Source organism: Bubalus bubalis, chromosome 1 (assembly GCF_019923935.1).
Source record: "Bubalus bubalis isolate 160015118507 breed Murrah chromosome 1, NDDB_SH_1, whole genome shotgun sequence".
Lineage (NCBI taxonomy): Eukaryota > Metazoa > Chordata > Mammalia > Artiodactyla > Bovidae > Bubalus > Bubalus bubalis.
In genome coordinates this window covers 6,703,801-6,720,011 of record NC_059157.1, presented here as the reverse complement: position 1 = coordinate 6,720,011, position 16,211 = coordinate 6,703,801, and the positions used below count along the sequence as shown (strand labels likewise).

Below are 16,211 nucleotides of genomic sequence, written 5' to 3'. Positions count from 1 at the left end.
CGCAGAGCCTGGAGCCTAGCTCATCAAGTGTTTAAAGTCTCAGCATAGCAGTCGTCTCATCTCTGTCCCCAGAGCTTTGCTGGCTAATCCTTAACCTTGCTGGAGTCCTGACCTGCTAGCACGGGGCGGCAGATGCTGCACAGAAAGAAAGTTATATCGTTGCAGGGTAACTGGGGGTTTGTACAGTTTGGGGGTTATGTCTTCACAGAGCCGTTTAGAGCTTGGTACTCTGCTGAATGCTGGGCTTCCAGCGATGACGAAGATACAGTCTCTGCCACAGAGAACCCACAGAGCGAGACAAGGAACAGGGAAACTGAAGCTTCACCTTCAAACAGTGTATAAACTAATAGAGGGATGCAGAGTCTCACCGAGTAAGGCCCCTGATCACGCTTGCAAAGGTCAGAGAGTGCCTCCCTGAGGAGTTAACACACCTTGAGCCCACCATATCTCAGTGATGATCAGGCATATGCCAGGCAGGCAAGGTTAAAGAAAAAGGTGGTGGTGGGGTGGGGTGCATTTTTAACCAGTGAAAGGGAAATAACAGTTTTGGGAGACTTGGCGTGGTCAGAGAATGGCAAAAACAGCTTTTTTAAGATGTCTTTTTAAACATGTGAAAGGTTGTTGTTGAATCACGCTAATACACCGGGATTCTTGGCCCCCGGAGGAGAAGAATTCAATCCAGGGCCAGAGACGAGGCTTGATCGCTCAGAGCTTTTGTGTAATAAAGTTGTATTAAAGTATAAAGGAGACAGCTTCTGTCTCCTAAAGTATAAAGAGAAAGCTTCTGACATAGGCATCAGAAGGGGGCAGAAAGAGTACCCCCTTGCTAGTGTTAACAATGAAGTTATATAATCCAAAGAATATCTGGAGGTTGTAAAGACCTCATCAGACCTGCTCCCATAATTTACATTTTAAGATAACAGAAGGTTTAATCCAGAGACTGTCCTTAGGCAAGATACATTATTGTTATATAATCCTAAGGAATGTGGAGAAAGAAAAAAAGTTTGTCCTTTCTTCCTCCTTGAGAATTCCAGACCCCTCTCTCCTTGGGGATCCCTAGACTCCCTATCAACCTGCCTAGGAACTGACTCTCTCACATGAACCATTTTTAAAGTCTTTATTGAATTTGTTTCAGTATTACTCCTGCTTTATGTTTTGGTTCTTTGACCTCAAGGCATGTAGGATCTTAGCTCACCCACCAGGAATCATACCTCCAGCCCCTGCACTGGAAGGCAGAATCTTAACCACAGGACCAGTAGGGTGATCCCAAAACAGCTTTTGACATTTGTTTTACAGGCTGGACAGAGGGTAGCCAGGAGTAGAAATATGATGAAAAATTATGTTTCAAGTAGCTAGTGAATCATGAAAGTGAAATAAATGGTGTCACAGTTCAGTTCATGAACTATTTTACCAAAGAAGCAGTTTTCTTCCCCAGAAGAATGTCAGACCCTCTGAGGGTGAGTGTGTGCTGCCCTCCCCCACACCCAGGCCCCCAAAGGATCCAGACAGCGTCCCGCTGTGTGCCAGCCAGTCCCCCTCGCAGGACCCGCTGGGTGACTGTGCTCCCAGGAGGCATGGTGCTCTCCCATGTAACCTCCTGGGATTCAAGTACAGCTGAGAAGACCGCTCACCCCTTCCTCTCCTTACCTCCTGTAGCCACTTCTCTGTAATCTGGATGAAGGATTATGAAAAAAAGGCATACTTTTCCTCCAGCCCCAGACTGGTTCGGTTCAGCATGGCAGAGTCTCGCTCAGCCTGGGTCGGGGTCGGGCCGTGCCAGGTGGGTGGGATGAAGATAATCAGATGGAGCGTGTTCTCCAGGGCCTCGCCAGCACACACATTCTACCGCCACCCTCTTTTTCCACGCCTTGCTTGCCCAGATCAGATTCTCAGCATCAGAGCTTCCCGTCCAGAGGTTCCCAGGTACTCCTCCCCGCGCCTCCCGTGTTCTCCAGGTGGGCAGCTGCTGCACCTCGGCCCCCACCCACCGTGGCTGCCAGAGCTTGGCTCCTAAAAGAGGGCACAGCGTTGTGAGACGAAGGAAGCAGGGCCTCTGCTCCCCTAACCAAAGGAGTCAAATAAGTCTCCTGAAGATACCAAAGCCCACCCTGCTTTCGCTCTGAGCACATACACCCCACACGTACACACATCACCTCTGCCACTGCAGGGTGGGTGGCTTGGGGTCCCATTCCATTATCGATTGCTCATCTTTTCAAGATTGCTCAGCTAAGAAATAGCCTAGGGACCTCCCTGGTGGTCCAGTGGTTAAGAATCTGCCTCCCAAGGCAGGGGAGGCGGGTTCAATCCCTGGTCGGAGAACTAAGATCCCACGTGCTGGGGGGCAGCTGCAATGAAAGATCCCGCGTGCTGCAACTGAGGCCCTATACAGCCAAAAATAAATAAATAAATAAATATGTAAAAAAGAAAAAAAAGAAATAACCTAATGATTTTTACCCAATTAGTATTTCCTCATTAAGAGTGAGAATAGTAGTAAAAATCACTATCACCAAAAAAAAAAAAAAAAACCCCACAGTCACCAGAAGGAAAACCAGGCACAGCTGAGCCTACACCAGGCAGATGCTCCAAGCCTCTCCACCCCCACTCAGCCAGGCTTCCCCTCCTCCCGTCCCAGCACAAACAGGTTCATCATGAAGGTTTTCGATGACTCCTTTGGAAACCAAAGATGTAACAAAGATATCATGCCTCTAAGGTGCATATCCCTGCCTGTTTGCTTACAACTCTCTCTGTTGCATGCCCCCTGAACACACAAAGACACACACACACACACACACACACATCTTTACAGGGCACTGCTCTGTATATCGGAGAAGGCAATGGCACCCCACTCCAGTACTCTTGCCTGGAGAATCTCATGGAGGAGGAGCCTGGTAGGCTGCAGTCCATGGGGTCACTAAGAGTCGGACATGACTGAGCGACTTCGCTTTCACTTTTCACTTTCATGCATTGGAGAAGGAAATGGAAACCCACTCCAGTGTTCTTGCCTGGAGAAGCCCAGGGACGGGGGAGCCTGGTGGGCTGCTGTCTATGGGGTCGCACAGAGTCGGACACAACTGAAGCGACTTAGCAGCAGCAGCAGCTTTGTATATAATATCTGAGGGAACAGTCATCCCAAATCACAGCATCCTGCCTCATCGAGGCAGGAAGGGACTGGCAGGCTTATTGAGCCCACTTACTGTAGTGACCATTCAGCCAGAAATAACATGGGTTTGTTAGTATGATGTAGTTTTGGGGATACTTTTTATATTTGAGCCCTACCAGTTTATAGGAGGATATTGTCTCCATTTTTTAAATTAAGATGCTGAGGCTCAGAGGTTGGTTTGCCTCCTCAGGCTTCTGAAGAGTGGTCGGAACCATGCTAACGTTTTTTCCATTAGACTCTTCTTGTATAAGCTGACTCATTGGAAGAGACCCTGATGATGGGAAAGATTGAAGACAGAAGAAGAAGGGGATGACAGAGGATGAGATGGTTGGATGGCATCACCCATTCAATGGATGTGAACTTGGGCAAACTCTGAGAGATGGTAGGGGACAGGGAGGCCTGTCGTGCTGCAGTCCATGGGGTTACAAAGAGTTGGACATGACTTGGCGACTGAACAACCAGCAATTCTTATATAAATGCATAGCTCTATTGTATGTCTTTTCTAACTACTAGAATTTTAAAACAAGTGATTTTGGAGAACTTTTTGTTACCCTTTACCACGTCAACCAGATTCCACCAACTTCTGGCTTCTTGTTATCATTTAGTTGCTAAGACATGTCTGACTCTTTGCAACTTCATGGACTGTAGCCCATGAGACTCCTCTGTCCATGGGATTCTCCAGGCAAGAATACTGGAGTGGGTTGCCATTTCATCCTCCAGGGGATCTTCCCCAACCAGGGATCAAACCTACATTTTCTGCATTGGCAGGCCGATTCCTTACCACTTGAGCCATTAGAGAGCCCCTAACTCTTGGGTAACACACAGCAAGTACGCAGGAGCTTCTTTGTGAAGGCAGCTTCGGGCTCTGATCAGGATCAGTGATTCTCCTCTGTCCGTCATGGCACTTGCCTGATGCCACCTCTCCTCTGTTGGAATGTGAGGCTATCTCTAATTACCTTCCATACTTAGTGTAACTAACCTTTTAAGATTTTCTAATTCAGACCCACTTTCAGATAGTCTTCCTTTTTGTTACCAGGAAACACGAACAATCATAGAAATGTCAGCATTTCAATCATTTCATGATTCCCAGATCGGCACTTAAAAGTCAGGCGTCTGTTATCAGCTGAACTTAGGTTGACAAGCTGTCATCCTGACTCAGACCTCACAGGAAGTCAACCAGCAGTGCATGCATCTTTAGGTCGGGACTGCCATAGTCTTCTAGAACGCTGTGCGCTGCACGCATGCCTGAGAGCAAATAGCCCTCTAGAGGAGCTTACGCTCTGTCTGAAAAGGTCAGCAAATAAAAAGCCATTTCATACTCTTCTCTCAATTCGTCCCACCCTCTCCTCCCCGCACTGTGTCCAAAAGTCTGTTCTCTATGTCTGCGTCTCCACCTCTGCCCTGCAGATAAGTTCATCACTATCATCTTTCTAGATTCCATATAAATGCATTAATGTATGATATTTGTCTTTGTCTTTCTGACTTATTTCACTATAATAGGCTCTAGGTTCATCCACCTCATTAGGGCTGACTCAAATGCGTTCTTTTTTATAGCTGAGTGATATTCCATTCGGAGAATGCAATGGCACCCCACTCCAGTACTCTTGCCTGGAAAATCCCATGGACGGAGGGGCCTGGTAGGCTGCAGTCCATGGCGTCGCTAGGAGTCGGATACGCCTGAGCGACTTCACTTTCACTTTTTACTTTCATGCATTGGAGAAGGAAATGCAACCCACTCCAGTGTTCTTGCCTGGAGAATCCCAGGGGCAGTGTGACCGGCCCTGGGGGACAGTGGGGGGTGGCGGGAAGAGAGAGATGGCAGGGGGTGCTGTCCAGACCTCAGGGCCTGGAGCAGCACACCGGGCTGGAAACAGGTAGCCTAAGGTAGGGATCGGAAAGTCACTCTGGAATCCAGCGACAAGGAAGTTATTGATGAGGCAGCTCCAGTGGAGTGGTGGGCTTGGAATCTGAAGAGGGTGAGTGAGGACATGGGCGGAGAGCGTGCAGACGGGTGCTTTTAGGAGGTTCTTCTCTGATCGCCCCTCCATGCCCCGTGACACCCCCTTTCCTGTGACCTGCAAATCCTGGATCCCCAGTGTCTGTTCTCTTGCAAGTGAAACAGGTCCGTTTCTTTCTTTCTGTCCCCTGGACAGTTCCTGACATGGTTCCCAGCCCTTGTCTTGTTTCTCCAGCTTATACACCACCTGCCAGCCTCATGACCACCTCCTTCCCATTCTGGCCCCTCCCTCCCCCTACTTCATCGTGTTTGCCTCTAACTTTAAAGCAAAAAGGAAATCCACAGAAAATTGCAGTAGTGACATCAGAACCATTTACAAAACGTCATATTGGGAGGAACGAGAAACCAACTTGGTGTCTACCCCCCAGAAGAGCTTGGGATTACAGTGATAGAGGTTTTATGCAATGAATGGCAAGTGACACAATGAAAACCCAGGTGTATGGGTGAACTGGTAAAGAGGGGAAAACGCTGTGTGAGTAACGGACTGCGGTTTCTAGAACTCCTCTTCGGCAGAGCACAGTGCAGCATCTGTGGGGAAGCGAGTGGTTTCCCAGCTGAGCAGAAATGCACTCCTGTCCGTGTTTGGTTATGGTACTTGCAGTACCCCTGAGACCAGGCTTGGGGAATGTATTACCCGATGGAGAGCTATTTATTTTTATTGGAATATGAAGTGTTTGCAGCAGAGGACTCTTAATATCATTTTAATAGAACACTTTATGTATGCTTTGAAATTTTGAAATTGCTGTGGGTTAATGATAAAGTGATTAAATTTTTGGTGGGGAAATTCCATCACTTGTCGACATACAGGTATCAGCTTCCTACCGTTTTGTTATCCAGGAGTGAGTCACTGCTGGTCAAATGCTGAGATGCGTCTCTGCTGTCACACAGCTTCAGAAGATCTCTGTGGGTTTCAGTCAAGGGCTTTGTGTCTGACCCCTCTAGGTCTGTCCTTTTCTTACAAGTCTTTTTTGGTAAGCTTTATGATGGTATTTTTGTTACAGGTCTGGTTGTGACAAAAGTGAATTATGTTATCCTTAAAATAGTCAGGTGATTGATGGAATGGTTAAGAGAGAGGGGTGTGGGTGGCTGCTGAGTGCATGGCTCTGAATTACCTGACTGTGAAATCCTCTATACCAGGCTCTAGAGAATGTTCTTTTTTAAAAAAAAAAAAAAAAAAAAAAGTGTTTATTTGGCTGCATCGGGTCTTGGCTGTGGTCCGTGGAATCTTCGTTGGCTCGTGTGGAACCTTTTGTCGCAGCGCGTGGACTCTGTGTTCAGTGCCCGGACTCCGTATTTGTGGTTCGTGGACTTAGTTGCTCTGTGACACGTGGGATCTTAGTTCCCCAGCCAAGGATTGAACCTGGGTGTCTCTTTTATTGCAAGGCAGATTGTTAACCCCTGGACCACCAGGAAAGTCCCTAGAGAATATTCTAATGTCTTTTATCTCTAGAGTCTAGAAAACAGGTATTCAGACCAGAATATATTTGCCATTGGCATGTCTTTCAAATGTAAAAAAAATGTTGGTTAACTAAAAATTTAGTTTCCTGTCTTGGTATACTGGGAACTCTCTGTTCTTGATACAAAGTCTTCCATTGTTTCCTTGGACTTCTTGAGAGAGAGATTAGTTCCAACTGCTTGTAAGCGTTTTGGATTGGGAAGGGAGTTGTTTGCTACAGTGTCTGAAGTACAGGCGGCACGTGCAGAGTGGGCCCGGGCCAGGCAGAAGGAGGCCCTGAAGACCAGGCCCCCAGACTGATGCCAGGTACCGGGAGCCGGCCGACCTGACTGGGACCCCGAGAGCAAAAAGCTTTCCTGTGTGCTCAGGGCACTTTTACTTATTTATTTGGTGAAACCGCTGGTTCTGTGCCCTCTCACACCCTGAAGGGGCCGTGTGAACCCTCTCTCGTTCTCTGAAACAATGGAAATTGCATGAAACAAAAGTTCACTGGGTTTTGAGGTGTTATATGATCATATCTGAGTTTTTGTTAGTTATAAGTCAGATGAATGACCCATTTCAGCAGAGCAATGTGACCATTATATAAGGCATATTTCAAACATAAGCAGAATTTTTTAGGACTATCAATTCATAGAAAGGCATTGCAACTGGAAACACGTGGTATCTGGAGTCCAGGACACACAGGCTGTGCTCTGAAGGTTTGTTTAAAAACACGCTCAGAGGGTCTGGCAAACAGAAACTCGTTTACCCTATCAGTTGGCTGTGCCCTTCTCCAAGCCACTCGAGTGTGAGATGTGTTCAGAACGCAAACCTCTCCTCCTGTTTGCTCCCTGGGGGCCTAGGCAGTGCCTTTCTCTCCCTGTCTCCCTCCCCTCCTCCCTCCCTTCCTTGCAGTAAATATTATACCCACACCAGTCGTGTGAAAGTCATAGCGGGAAACACGAATTCGACACTAACTTGCTTTCCAGGGCTCTGCACTGAGGGGTAGCGGGTGGGTGATGGTGGGCACACAGCACACACTCACAGACAGTGCCAAGCGCAGCCTTTTGCAGGAACCCGGAGGCAACCCTGGGCACTGTGTTAGTTAGAAATGCTCAAGGAGTAAGGACAGGCTTCCCTGGTAGCTCAGCTGGTGAAGAATCCGCCTGCAATGCAGGAGACCCCAGTTCAATCCCTAGGTCGGGAAGATCCGCTGGAGAAGGGATAGGCTACCCACTCCAGTATTCTTGGGTTTCCCTGGTGGCTCAGCTGGTAAAGAATCTGCCTGAAATGCAGAGACCTGGGTTCAATTGCTGGGTTGGGAAGATCCCCTGGAGAAGGGAATGGCTACCCACTCAAGCATTTTGGCCTGGAGAATTCCATGAACTGGATAGTCCATGGAGTCACAGAGTCAGACATGACTGAGCGACTTTCACTTTCAAGGAGTAAGGAAGGTGCTGAGATGTTTCTTCTTTTTAAAAATGTTAAGACCTTTCAAGTTTCTTCAGATACTGAGTCACAGAATCCTATATGCTTTTTCAAAGGGCTATTGTTGTTTAGCTGCCAAGTCTTGTCCAAGTCTTTTGTGACCCCATAGACATGTCCATGCTCTTCTATACAAGGGATTTCCCAGGCAAGATTACCAGAGTGTGTTACCATTTTTTCCTCCAAGGAATCTTCCAGACTCAGGGGTTGAAACTGCATCTCCTGCATTGCAGGCAGATTCTTAACCTCTGAGCCACTTAGGAAGCCCTTTCAAAGGGGTACTCATGGTTAACTGTCTGCTCTAACTCTCTTCCAGTTCAGTTGTGTGATCATTAACAGATGGACCCTAACTTCCTGGTTCACTCACCAGATTTGTCCTTGAAACGTCCTGTGTGTCCCTGAAGTCAGCCTGACTGAGAAAGCATCCCAGGCGCTTCCAGTCCCACCAGGCCTGTGAGTGCCCCCCCTCGTGCCCCGCGCATACAGGCCCAGGCCCCTCCTCGCGCCCCGCGCATACAGGCCCAGGCCCCTCCTCGCGCCCCGCACATACAGGCCCAGGCCTCTGCTAGGGCCCATGTGTCCTCACCGGCGCAATGTCTGCCGTGACCGGACAAGCTAATGTGAACAAATGTAATCCTTTGACTCTAAGTTGCTTGTTTCCTAATTCTCCTTACAGAAATAGAAGACATTTTCCTGACTTTAAAATCGCTTATCTAACATGAGAAAATTAGTTGAAATGATCCTTGAAGCTCCTTTCAGTCTTAACATTCTATGAAGAAGTGACTTTCAGATATCTGATTATTTGAGTGATGGGCTAAAACACACCTTCATCTGATTTCCCGTTACGCCTTCTTCCCAGATCTGTGGGAACACAATGTGCCCCCTGGTAAAAGAAAAATGAAGCTGAATAACTTTTAGAATGACATCTACCCAGAAATACACCAAATTTTTTAAAAAGATAATCATCAAATTATGAAAAATGTTTTTAGTGCCTTTTTAAAAATCAAGAATTAACACACAGCTTAGGATCCAGTTTAACTACTGACGTTTTTATGAAATCCTCGTAGGCTCTCAAGAATGTCTTCATTTCTCTCACAACTCTATTCTCTCCGTGGAAATCAAGACTATTTCAACTTTATTTTAAATTGTTTTAATGAGGTAGAGCACTTGTGCCTTGTACTCTGTAAACTGGAATCTGAGCATTTTTAAATTGACATTGGTGAATATCAGTTGACATTTGGTCACTTTCCAAGTTGGACTTTATACTCACCTGAGGGTACAGATTTTCAGACTTGACGCCAACCTATTGCTTGTACATATGTAGATGATCTTTGCGTTAGCGTGTTATGATCCAACTTCACATGACATTTAATTAACAAGCTTCTTTAAAAAAGGAGAAAGCTTTTCATTTCGTGCTTTAAGTGCATTTTAAATAAACAGCATTGTGAAATCACATGCTTGGTGCTCATTAGGCTGGTAGAGAGCTCCAGTGAGTCATCCTGGATAAAAGACGTAGATTGCAGTGAACACAGAGGAGAGTAATGTGTTTTTAGGCATCATTTTCACCTTTCATTTGTTTGAGAAAATAGCTAGTAATTATTAGGTGTCATGGAGCATTTTATTTTTTTATAGAAAATTTCTTGATTGAATTTATCTTGCTCTCTTTTCTCATTTAGTTTGCATAGCCAAGAGTCTTAGGTTTGAAATGGTTTGATTATGACAATTTATCCTTTATTTCTTCCTTCCCAATACCATCATTAGACACCATCTTCAACTTTAAGCATTGAAAAGTAAAGATGTCAGAATGAGCTCTGCAGAATAAAGTCTCTTCTTTTTATTCAGTTGTCAGCTCTAACTTTTCCAGTCTACCCTGAGTTTTATTTTGTATGGATTTGGAGCTACATTTTCTAGTAGGAATTCAGAATTCCAAACGTGTTTTGTTTGTATTTTGCCCTTTTTTAAAAATGATAAAATGATATTACTATTAACTAAAAGAGTGGAAGCCCATATTGGACTTAAAATTCCTAGACTTTGGTTTCGTCCTAGTTAAATAGATCGTATCTTCCCTTTCTGTCCTGTGCAGTATTTTCCTTCCAGTATCAGCTACCCTAAGGTTTAGGAAACTGCCCGAGAATAGAGTCCTCTTCAGAAACCACCGTGCAGGTCTCCCAAGTTGATAATTACTGTTCGCTTCTACTTAGAGCTGTAATAAATGTTCATTTTAAAACTCTTAGCACTGTTAGAGTATTCCAGGAACATCATCCTTTAAGCTTGGTTTTAAGCTTGAAGAATGAGGTCAGAGAGACTATGCCCCCAGGAATAAGTAGAGTTGCTCCAAAGGTCCAAGTCACCCAGTGCTAATGGCTAAGGGTTGGTCTTTCTTTTCCGATTCATCCGCAGCAGTATGTCAGGCATTGTGATATAGATAGGACCTACACTGGTAAGAGGAGAGTTTAACCTGAACACCACAAATTTGAGCTGCACAGGTTCAATTGTTGGTGGATTTTTCAGCTGTGAGCACTGCATACTGCGTGATTCAGGGGAGATTGAATTCGCTAACGTGGAACCATGGGCACAGAGGAGCGGAAGATGGGAAGGAACTGCATAAACGGGAGGCAGATGATAAGTCTTGCGTGGATTTTCAGCTCCCCCTGCCATGCGACGTTCCAGGGTTGCAGCAGTTGTGGTCATTCCAGGGGGCACCTCCAGGACGAGAAGGGACAAAGTCCAACAGCAGAACTGACGCCTGGCGGACGGGCGGACGAGGAGGTGCCGGAGCTGTGGTCAGAGTGGAGGAGAGGCGCCGAAGAGAAGTGGGAGGGGAAGCCGTGGAGAATTTCAGCAGAATTGCTGACTTCCTTGGTTGCTGTGAGATGAAAACTAAAGAATCTGTAAAACTTTGCGGTCGGGAGGTCATTTCTGACCTTTGCTAAAGCAGATTCAGTGAAGGGTAGAAATGGACTCCAGGCTCCAGTAGGTTAAAGGGTAAACTGGAAATCAGTGTATAAAAATAGTTCATGTGGACTCCTGACTAGTTGTATATAAAGGAAAAAGAGAGGTGACGGCTAGAGGAGGAAGTGATACTCAGGAGGGACTGTTATCTTACAAATATAAGAGAGACCCTGAAGGGTGTTTATAGGCTGTGGGGAGGAAGCCCATAGACAACCAAGGATTTAAAATATAGTGGAAAGATAATAACCAGGGAAATAAGATCCTAGGAGGGGTTGGTGGAGGTTGATCTGGAGTACAGGATTAACCCTAAGCACGATTCCTCTGTGTAAGAAGAAAAGACAATAAAGGTGGTTACGAATGTGTGTTTACAGGGTATGTAAGCAGAAAGTTTGATCCTCACAAGTTTGTCCTTATAAAATACAAGTTCAAGCTGCTGCTGCTGCTGCTGCTAAGTTGCTTCAGTCGTGTCCGACTCTGTGTGACCCCATAGATAGCAGCCCACCAGGCTCCCCCATCCCTGGGATTCTCCAGGCAAGAACACTGGAGTGGGTTTCCATTTCCTTCTCCAATGCATGAAAGTGAAAAAATAAAGTGAAGTCACTCAGTCGTGTCCGACTCCTAGCGACCCCATGGACTTCAGCCCACCAGGCCCCTCCGTCCATGGGATTTTCCAGGCAAGAGTACTGGAGTAGGGTGCCATCACCTTCTCCAAAGTTCAAGCTATATGCTACTAAAAATTATTATTAGAAACTATATCAAGTAACATCTAAGTGCATACTATCCGCTTTGAACATTATTTAAAGTTTAAAAAATGGGATCTCATGGAATTTCATCCTATAGCTCTATGAAGAAGATAATCACTCCTTCTCAAAGAAAATGAACTTAATGAGTGCATTAATTAATCTAAGATCATGGAAACATGGAAGAGATGGGTCCGGCTCCAGGCACCTGCCTGTGCTCTTAACCTCCGCTGGGGTGGGACAGGTGTACTGAAGAGAATAGGGGATGCTCGGCAGAATGGAGCAGAGGGGTCACTGTGGACGGGGAAGCCTTGACCATTGGCGCTGGCTGCCGTTACTGTTGACGTCCGTTCTTAATCACCGAGGCTCAGTAGAGTTGTAGCAATCTTAAAGTAGTCATTTTACCATTTAGTATTATAAACTCTGTGATTTTTATGTTGCAGTTGGTATGTACTGAGTGTCTTAGGTTTCCCCCGCTTGGTGTCGGCTATTACCCAGATCAGCCGCTGCTCTTTCTTTCTGACTCATTTTGAACTGATGGCAAGAGTACCCCTGAAAGCGTGGTTTGTGCTGGGGCTGCAGGGAAGGGAGGAAGAGATATGGGAAAGTATAATTATTTTTTTTGAAAATTTGTAAAATGAAACTGTGATAACAGAATAGACTATATCTTCCTTTTACTACTAAGAGGCTTTTGCTACTAATTAGAAGGTGAGGAGTATGTGTTCTTTATAAAAGAAGTGCAAGTTTATAGCATCATGTTTGATATTATAAAATATGGGAAGAAGAGAGAGGAACTTAATAGTAAAAAATATCTCCTATAATAGTTTGTAATGTCTACTACACTTACATTGGTTTTCAGGTCTTTTTTATTCTTATGGACCCACGGAAATGACCAGATATAATAATAATAGTACAATAATAATATCACATTTTTCAACTAGTTTGGATTATTTTTTAGTTATGTTTAGGTGGAAGCTACACAAAAGAACCTTTGTAATTTCTATGAATTGTGTCTGGATAATGCTCAAAGATAAAATTGCATCTATCCATGATACCCTCCTTTTTAATATAATTTTGCTCATTTTTCAAATTTATGATAATAGAGCTAATCTTTCTCCTGACTTAAGATTAAGCTGATTTTTCCTCTTTTCTTTCAAGTACAGCTGGAGAAATTATTTCATTTTACTGTTCATCTTTTTCTTCATATTATTAGCCTCAAAAGAAAGTAGCAGGAAAATGTGGAGTCTTTAGAGCAGACACAGTGGCCTGGTTTTCACCGTCAGTTCACTTCTGCTGATGGGTGTCCATTTGTTTCTGAAACCAAATCGTCCTATGAGACCTTGCTTCATTTCAAACCACCATAAAACGTGTATGGTAGCTGTTTCATCTTTGACCTTCCTTAGCTCTTTAATTACCCACTCCAGTGTTCTTGCCCGGAGAATCCCAGGGACGGGGGAGCCTGGTGGGCTGCCGTCTATGGGGTTGCACAGAGTCGGCCACAACTGAAGCGACTTAGCAGCAGCAGCAGCAGCAGCTCTTTAATTATTATATATCAGCTTTTGCAAAAGTGTGCCTTTGATAAATGTGTATTTTCTCATTCTGAGAATACTTTTCAAAGAAAAGGATGTTTAGTGACATTTATAAAGTAGCATGGAGTTGTTTTACCCGCCATTCACTTCAGTTTTTTCATGCACCTTCATGGATTTTCCAAACTTTTTCTTGAAGTTAATAGGTTTTAAAAAGAGAAGAGAAGAGAAAATGAAGTCTGAACATGTCTTTGCTTTCTTCATATCTGCCTACAGGACGAATATAAGCCAGAGAAGGCCCTGTCGGAGGAGGACCTGAAAAACGCCGTGAGCGTTCACCACGCACTGGCGTCCCAGGCCACCGACTACGAGAAGAAGCCCAACGTGCTCAAGCTGAAGACAGCTGATTGGAGGGTCTTGCTTTTTCAAGCCCAGTAGGTTTCATTGGTTGGTTTGCTTTGGATTTTTAGTTTGCAGAGCACCATTTTCGGAGAAGGCAATGGCACCCCACTCCAGTGCTCTTGCCTGGAAAATCCCATGGATGGAGGAGCCAGGTGGGCTGCAGTCCATGGGGTCGCTAAGAGTCGGACACTACTGAGCGACTTCACTTTCACTTTTCACTTTCATGCACTGGAGAAGGAAATGGCAACCCACTCCAGTGTTCTTGCCTGGAGAATCCCAGGGATGGGGCAGCCTGGTGGGCTGCCATCTATGGGGTTGCACAGAGTCGGACACAACTGAAGTGACTTAGCAGTTAGCAGAGCACCACTTTACACCAAGAAAGAGAGTCGGGATCTACAGGGCACACTTGCCAAGTCAGTCATTAACCAGCTACAATAGAGAGACAATGATCTAAGGAAACTAGACTAAAGGCAACCCTGGGGCACGCTTTCCGTTTCCTTGGAGTCGCCCTGTGACCCCCTGTCAGCCCCTGACCAGCTCTGGATGTAACATCCTCATAAAGGAAACCAGGGCTTTAGTGCAAGTCCTGTCATGCAGTGAGTGCAGCAGACGGGGACTCAGATGACCGACCGTTGCCTGAGTCTTTGTCGTGGCCACAGTTTAACCTCTGTGAACCTCAGCTTGTCCCTAGCGCACGTGTCACAGGGTTCTGGTGAGAAGCAAAGGAGATCAGGTGTGCAAAGAGCCTCGACACAGTGCCTGGCACACAGAGGCTGTGCAGGAAGTGTGGATTTCACTTCCTTCTCTCTCTCCTCTCTCCTTCTGAGCTCTATGAGTCTGTGATTAAACTAGAAGGAAAAGATAAAATCATACTGTGGGCACGGAAGCAGGGTGGATTGCCTATGTAATAAGGAGTCCGTGACAGCCTTCAGATGAGGGATGGAACACTCCATGTGGAGAATTCTGGATTTATGAAGTGAGAAACTTGGGATTTTTGGAACTGAGCCTCTAGAACAGGCAGTCTAGTCGCACATGTCGCATCGGTGTCCATGGCAGGCACTGTTAATTATTCACGGTGTGCCTTTTACAGCCTGAGCTTGACTTCAGAACCACTCTCAACCCAGCCCCGCCAGGTGGCCGCATTTGGCACTGGCGTGACATTTGACGTCGAGATAGTAAATATGGGTGTCTGCGTGCTTGTTGATGAAAACAGTGGAAGACGAGAAAGGGGAATGAGAACAAGAACAGGTTCTCTGGTGATCTGTGGATGCTGAGCTTGCAAAGGTGTAAAACTGCTGACATCCGGTGAGGAGGAAGTTGTAAGGAAACCCAAGTTACACAGGATATTTTTAGTGTGGGAGTAAGACAGTTAACACCCAAGGGAACCACAGCCAGATGCATAATTACGGCTATTAGTCATAAAAGTGCTTCAAATTATTCTGTTCCCCAGCATTATTGTTTTTAAACGTCTAAAAGTGCCGGATATGATAACTCAGGAGATCTGATTACTCCAAATATAACTGATGCAGAATTGAGTCCAGTGAAAGAGAGGCGTGGGGCACGGTGAGGGAGACCCCTGGTGTGCTGTCCGCTCAGCGTGATCGCTTTCAGGGGAATCGTGCAGAAAGGGATTTTTAGATGGGCTGACTTTTTGTCCATCCTTGTACTGACTGCATAGCCGGCGGGTGTCTCGCCTAGTTCGGGTCTGGTCCTTCCAGTCCTCTACGAGTTCACAAGCACTGTCAGTGCCGGACTCTGCCAACATGGCGTACAAGTTCACAGTGTGACACGGACCTCAGGAGATTTCCACATCCTCTCAGGTGGATTTTTTTGTCCTATCAAGGTGCACCTCACATACTTCTAAGTTCACAGTGACGTTTAGTAAATTTGCAGAATCGTGCAACCCTGTCCAGCTGTAGAACACTTCCATCACCCTACAGAGACTGAGCCCCTGTGCCGTTCTTACCCCTAGCCCGGACACCACTGGTCTCCTCTTTGTATGCCCTTTTCTGGAGTTTCCATATACCCGCAGGCGTAGAGTATGTGGGCTTTTCTGTTGCTCCGCGTAAAGGTATGGGGTCGTCCAGACTGAGGCCTGTCTCAGCTCTCCATGCCTCTGCTGCTGGGTGGTGATGCTCTGTAAGGATACAGACTTCACTCTGTCCATTCCTTCACCAGTTGATGGACATTTAGAGTGTTTCTCCTTTTTGACACTTATAAATAATGCTCCTGTGAATATGCACATACAAATCTCTTAGTGCCTATATGTTTTTATTTCCCTTGAGTAAATATATACCTAGGAATAGAATTGCTGATAAATTTATAGTTAATTTTGTTAAAAAACTGTCCAAATTACTTTCCAAAGTGGGTGTATATACCTCTTTATATTCCCTCTATCAGTTTATCACTCAGTTGCATTTTAAAATCAAATTATGTGATTAGAAGAGATGAGTTTATTTTTAAATTAATTTCTGACTAGCCTAGTATCAGCATA

The 16,211-nt window shown here is 45.5% G+C and overlaps 1 protein-coding gene across 10 annotated transcripts in view; it reads left to right on the top strand.

Annotated features, from left to right (window-relative positions):
• Positions 1-16,211, top strand: part of PSD3 (pleckstrin and Sec7 domain containing 3) — a 610,137-nt gene that overhangs the window by 550,558 nt on the left and 43,368 nt on the right. For all 10 annotated transcript variants that reach the window (XM_044925847.2, XM_025293130.3, XM_044925868.2 and 7 more), the window contains one exon: positions 13,592-13,749. In XM_044925847.2, the coding sequence (XP_044781782.2) occupies positions 13,592-13,749 (158 nt within the window). The remainder of the gene's footprint in view (positions 1-13,591; positions 13,750-16,211) is intronic.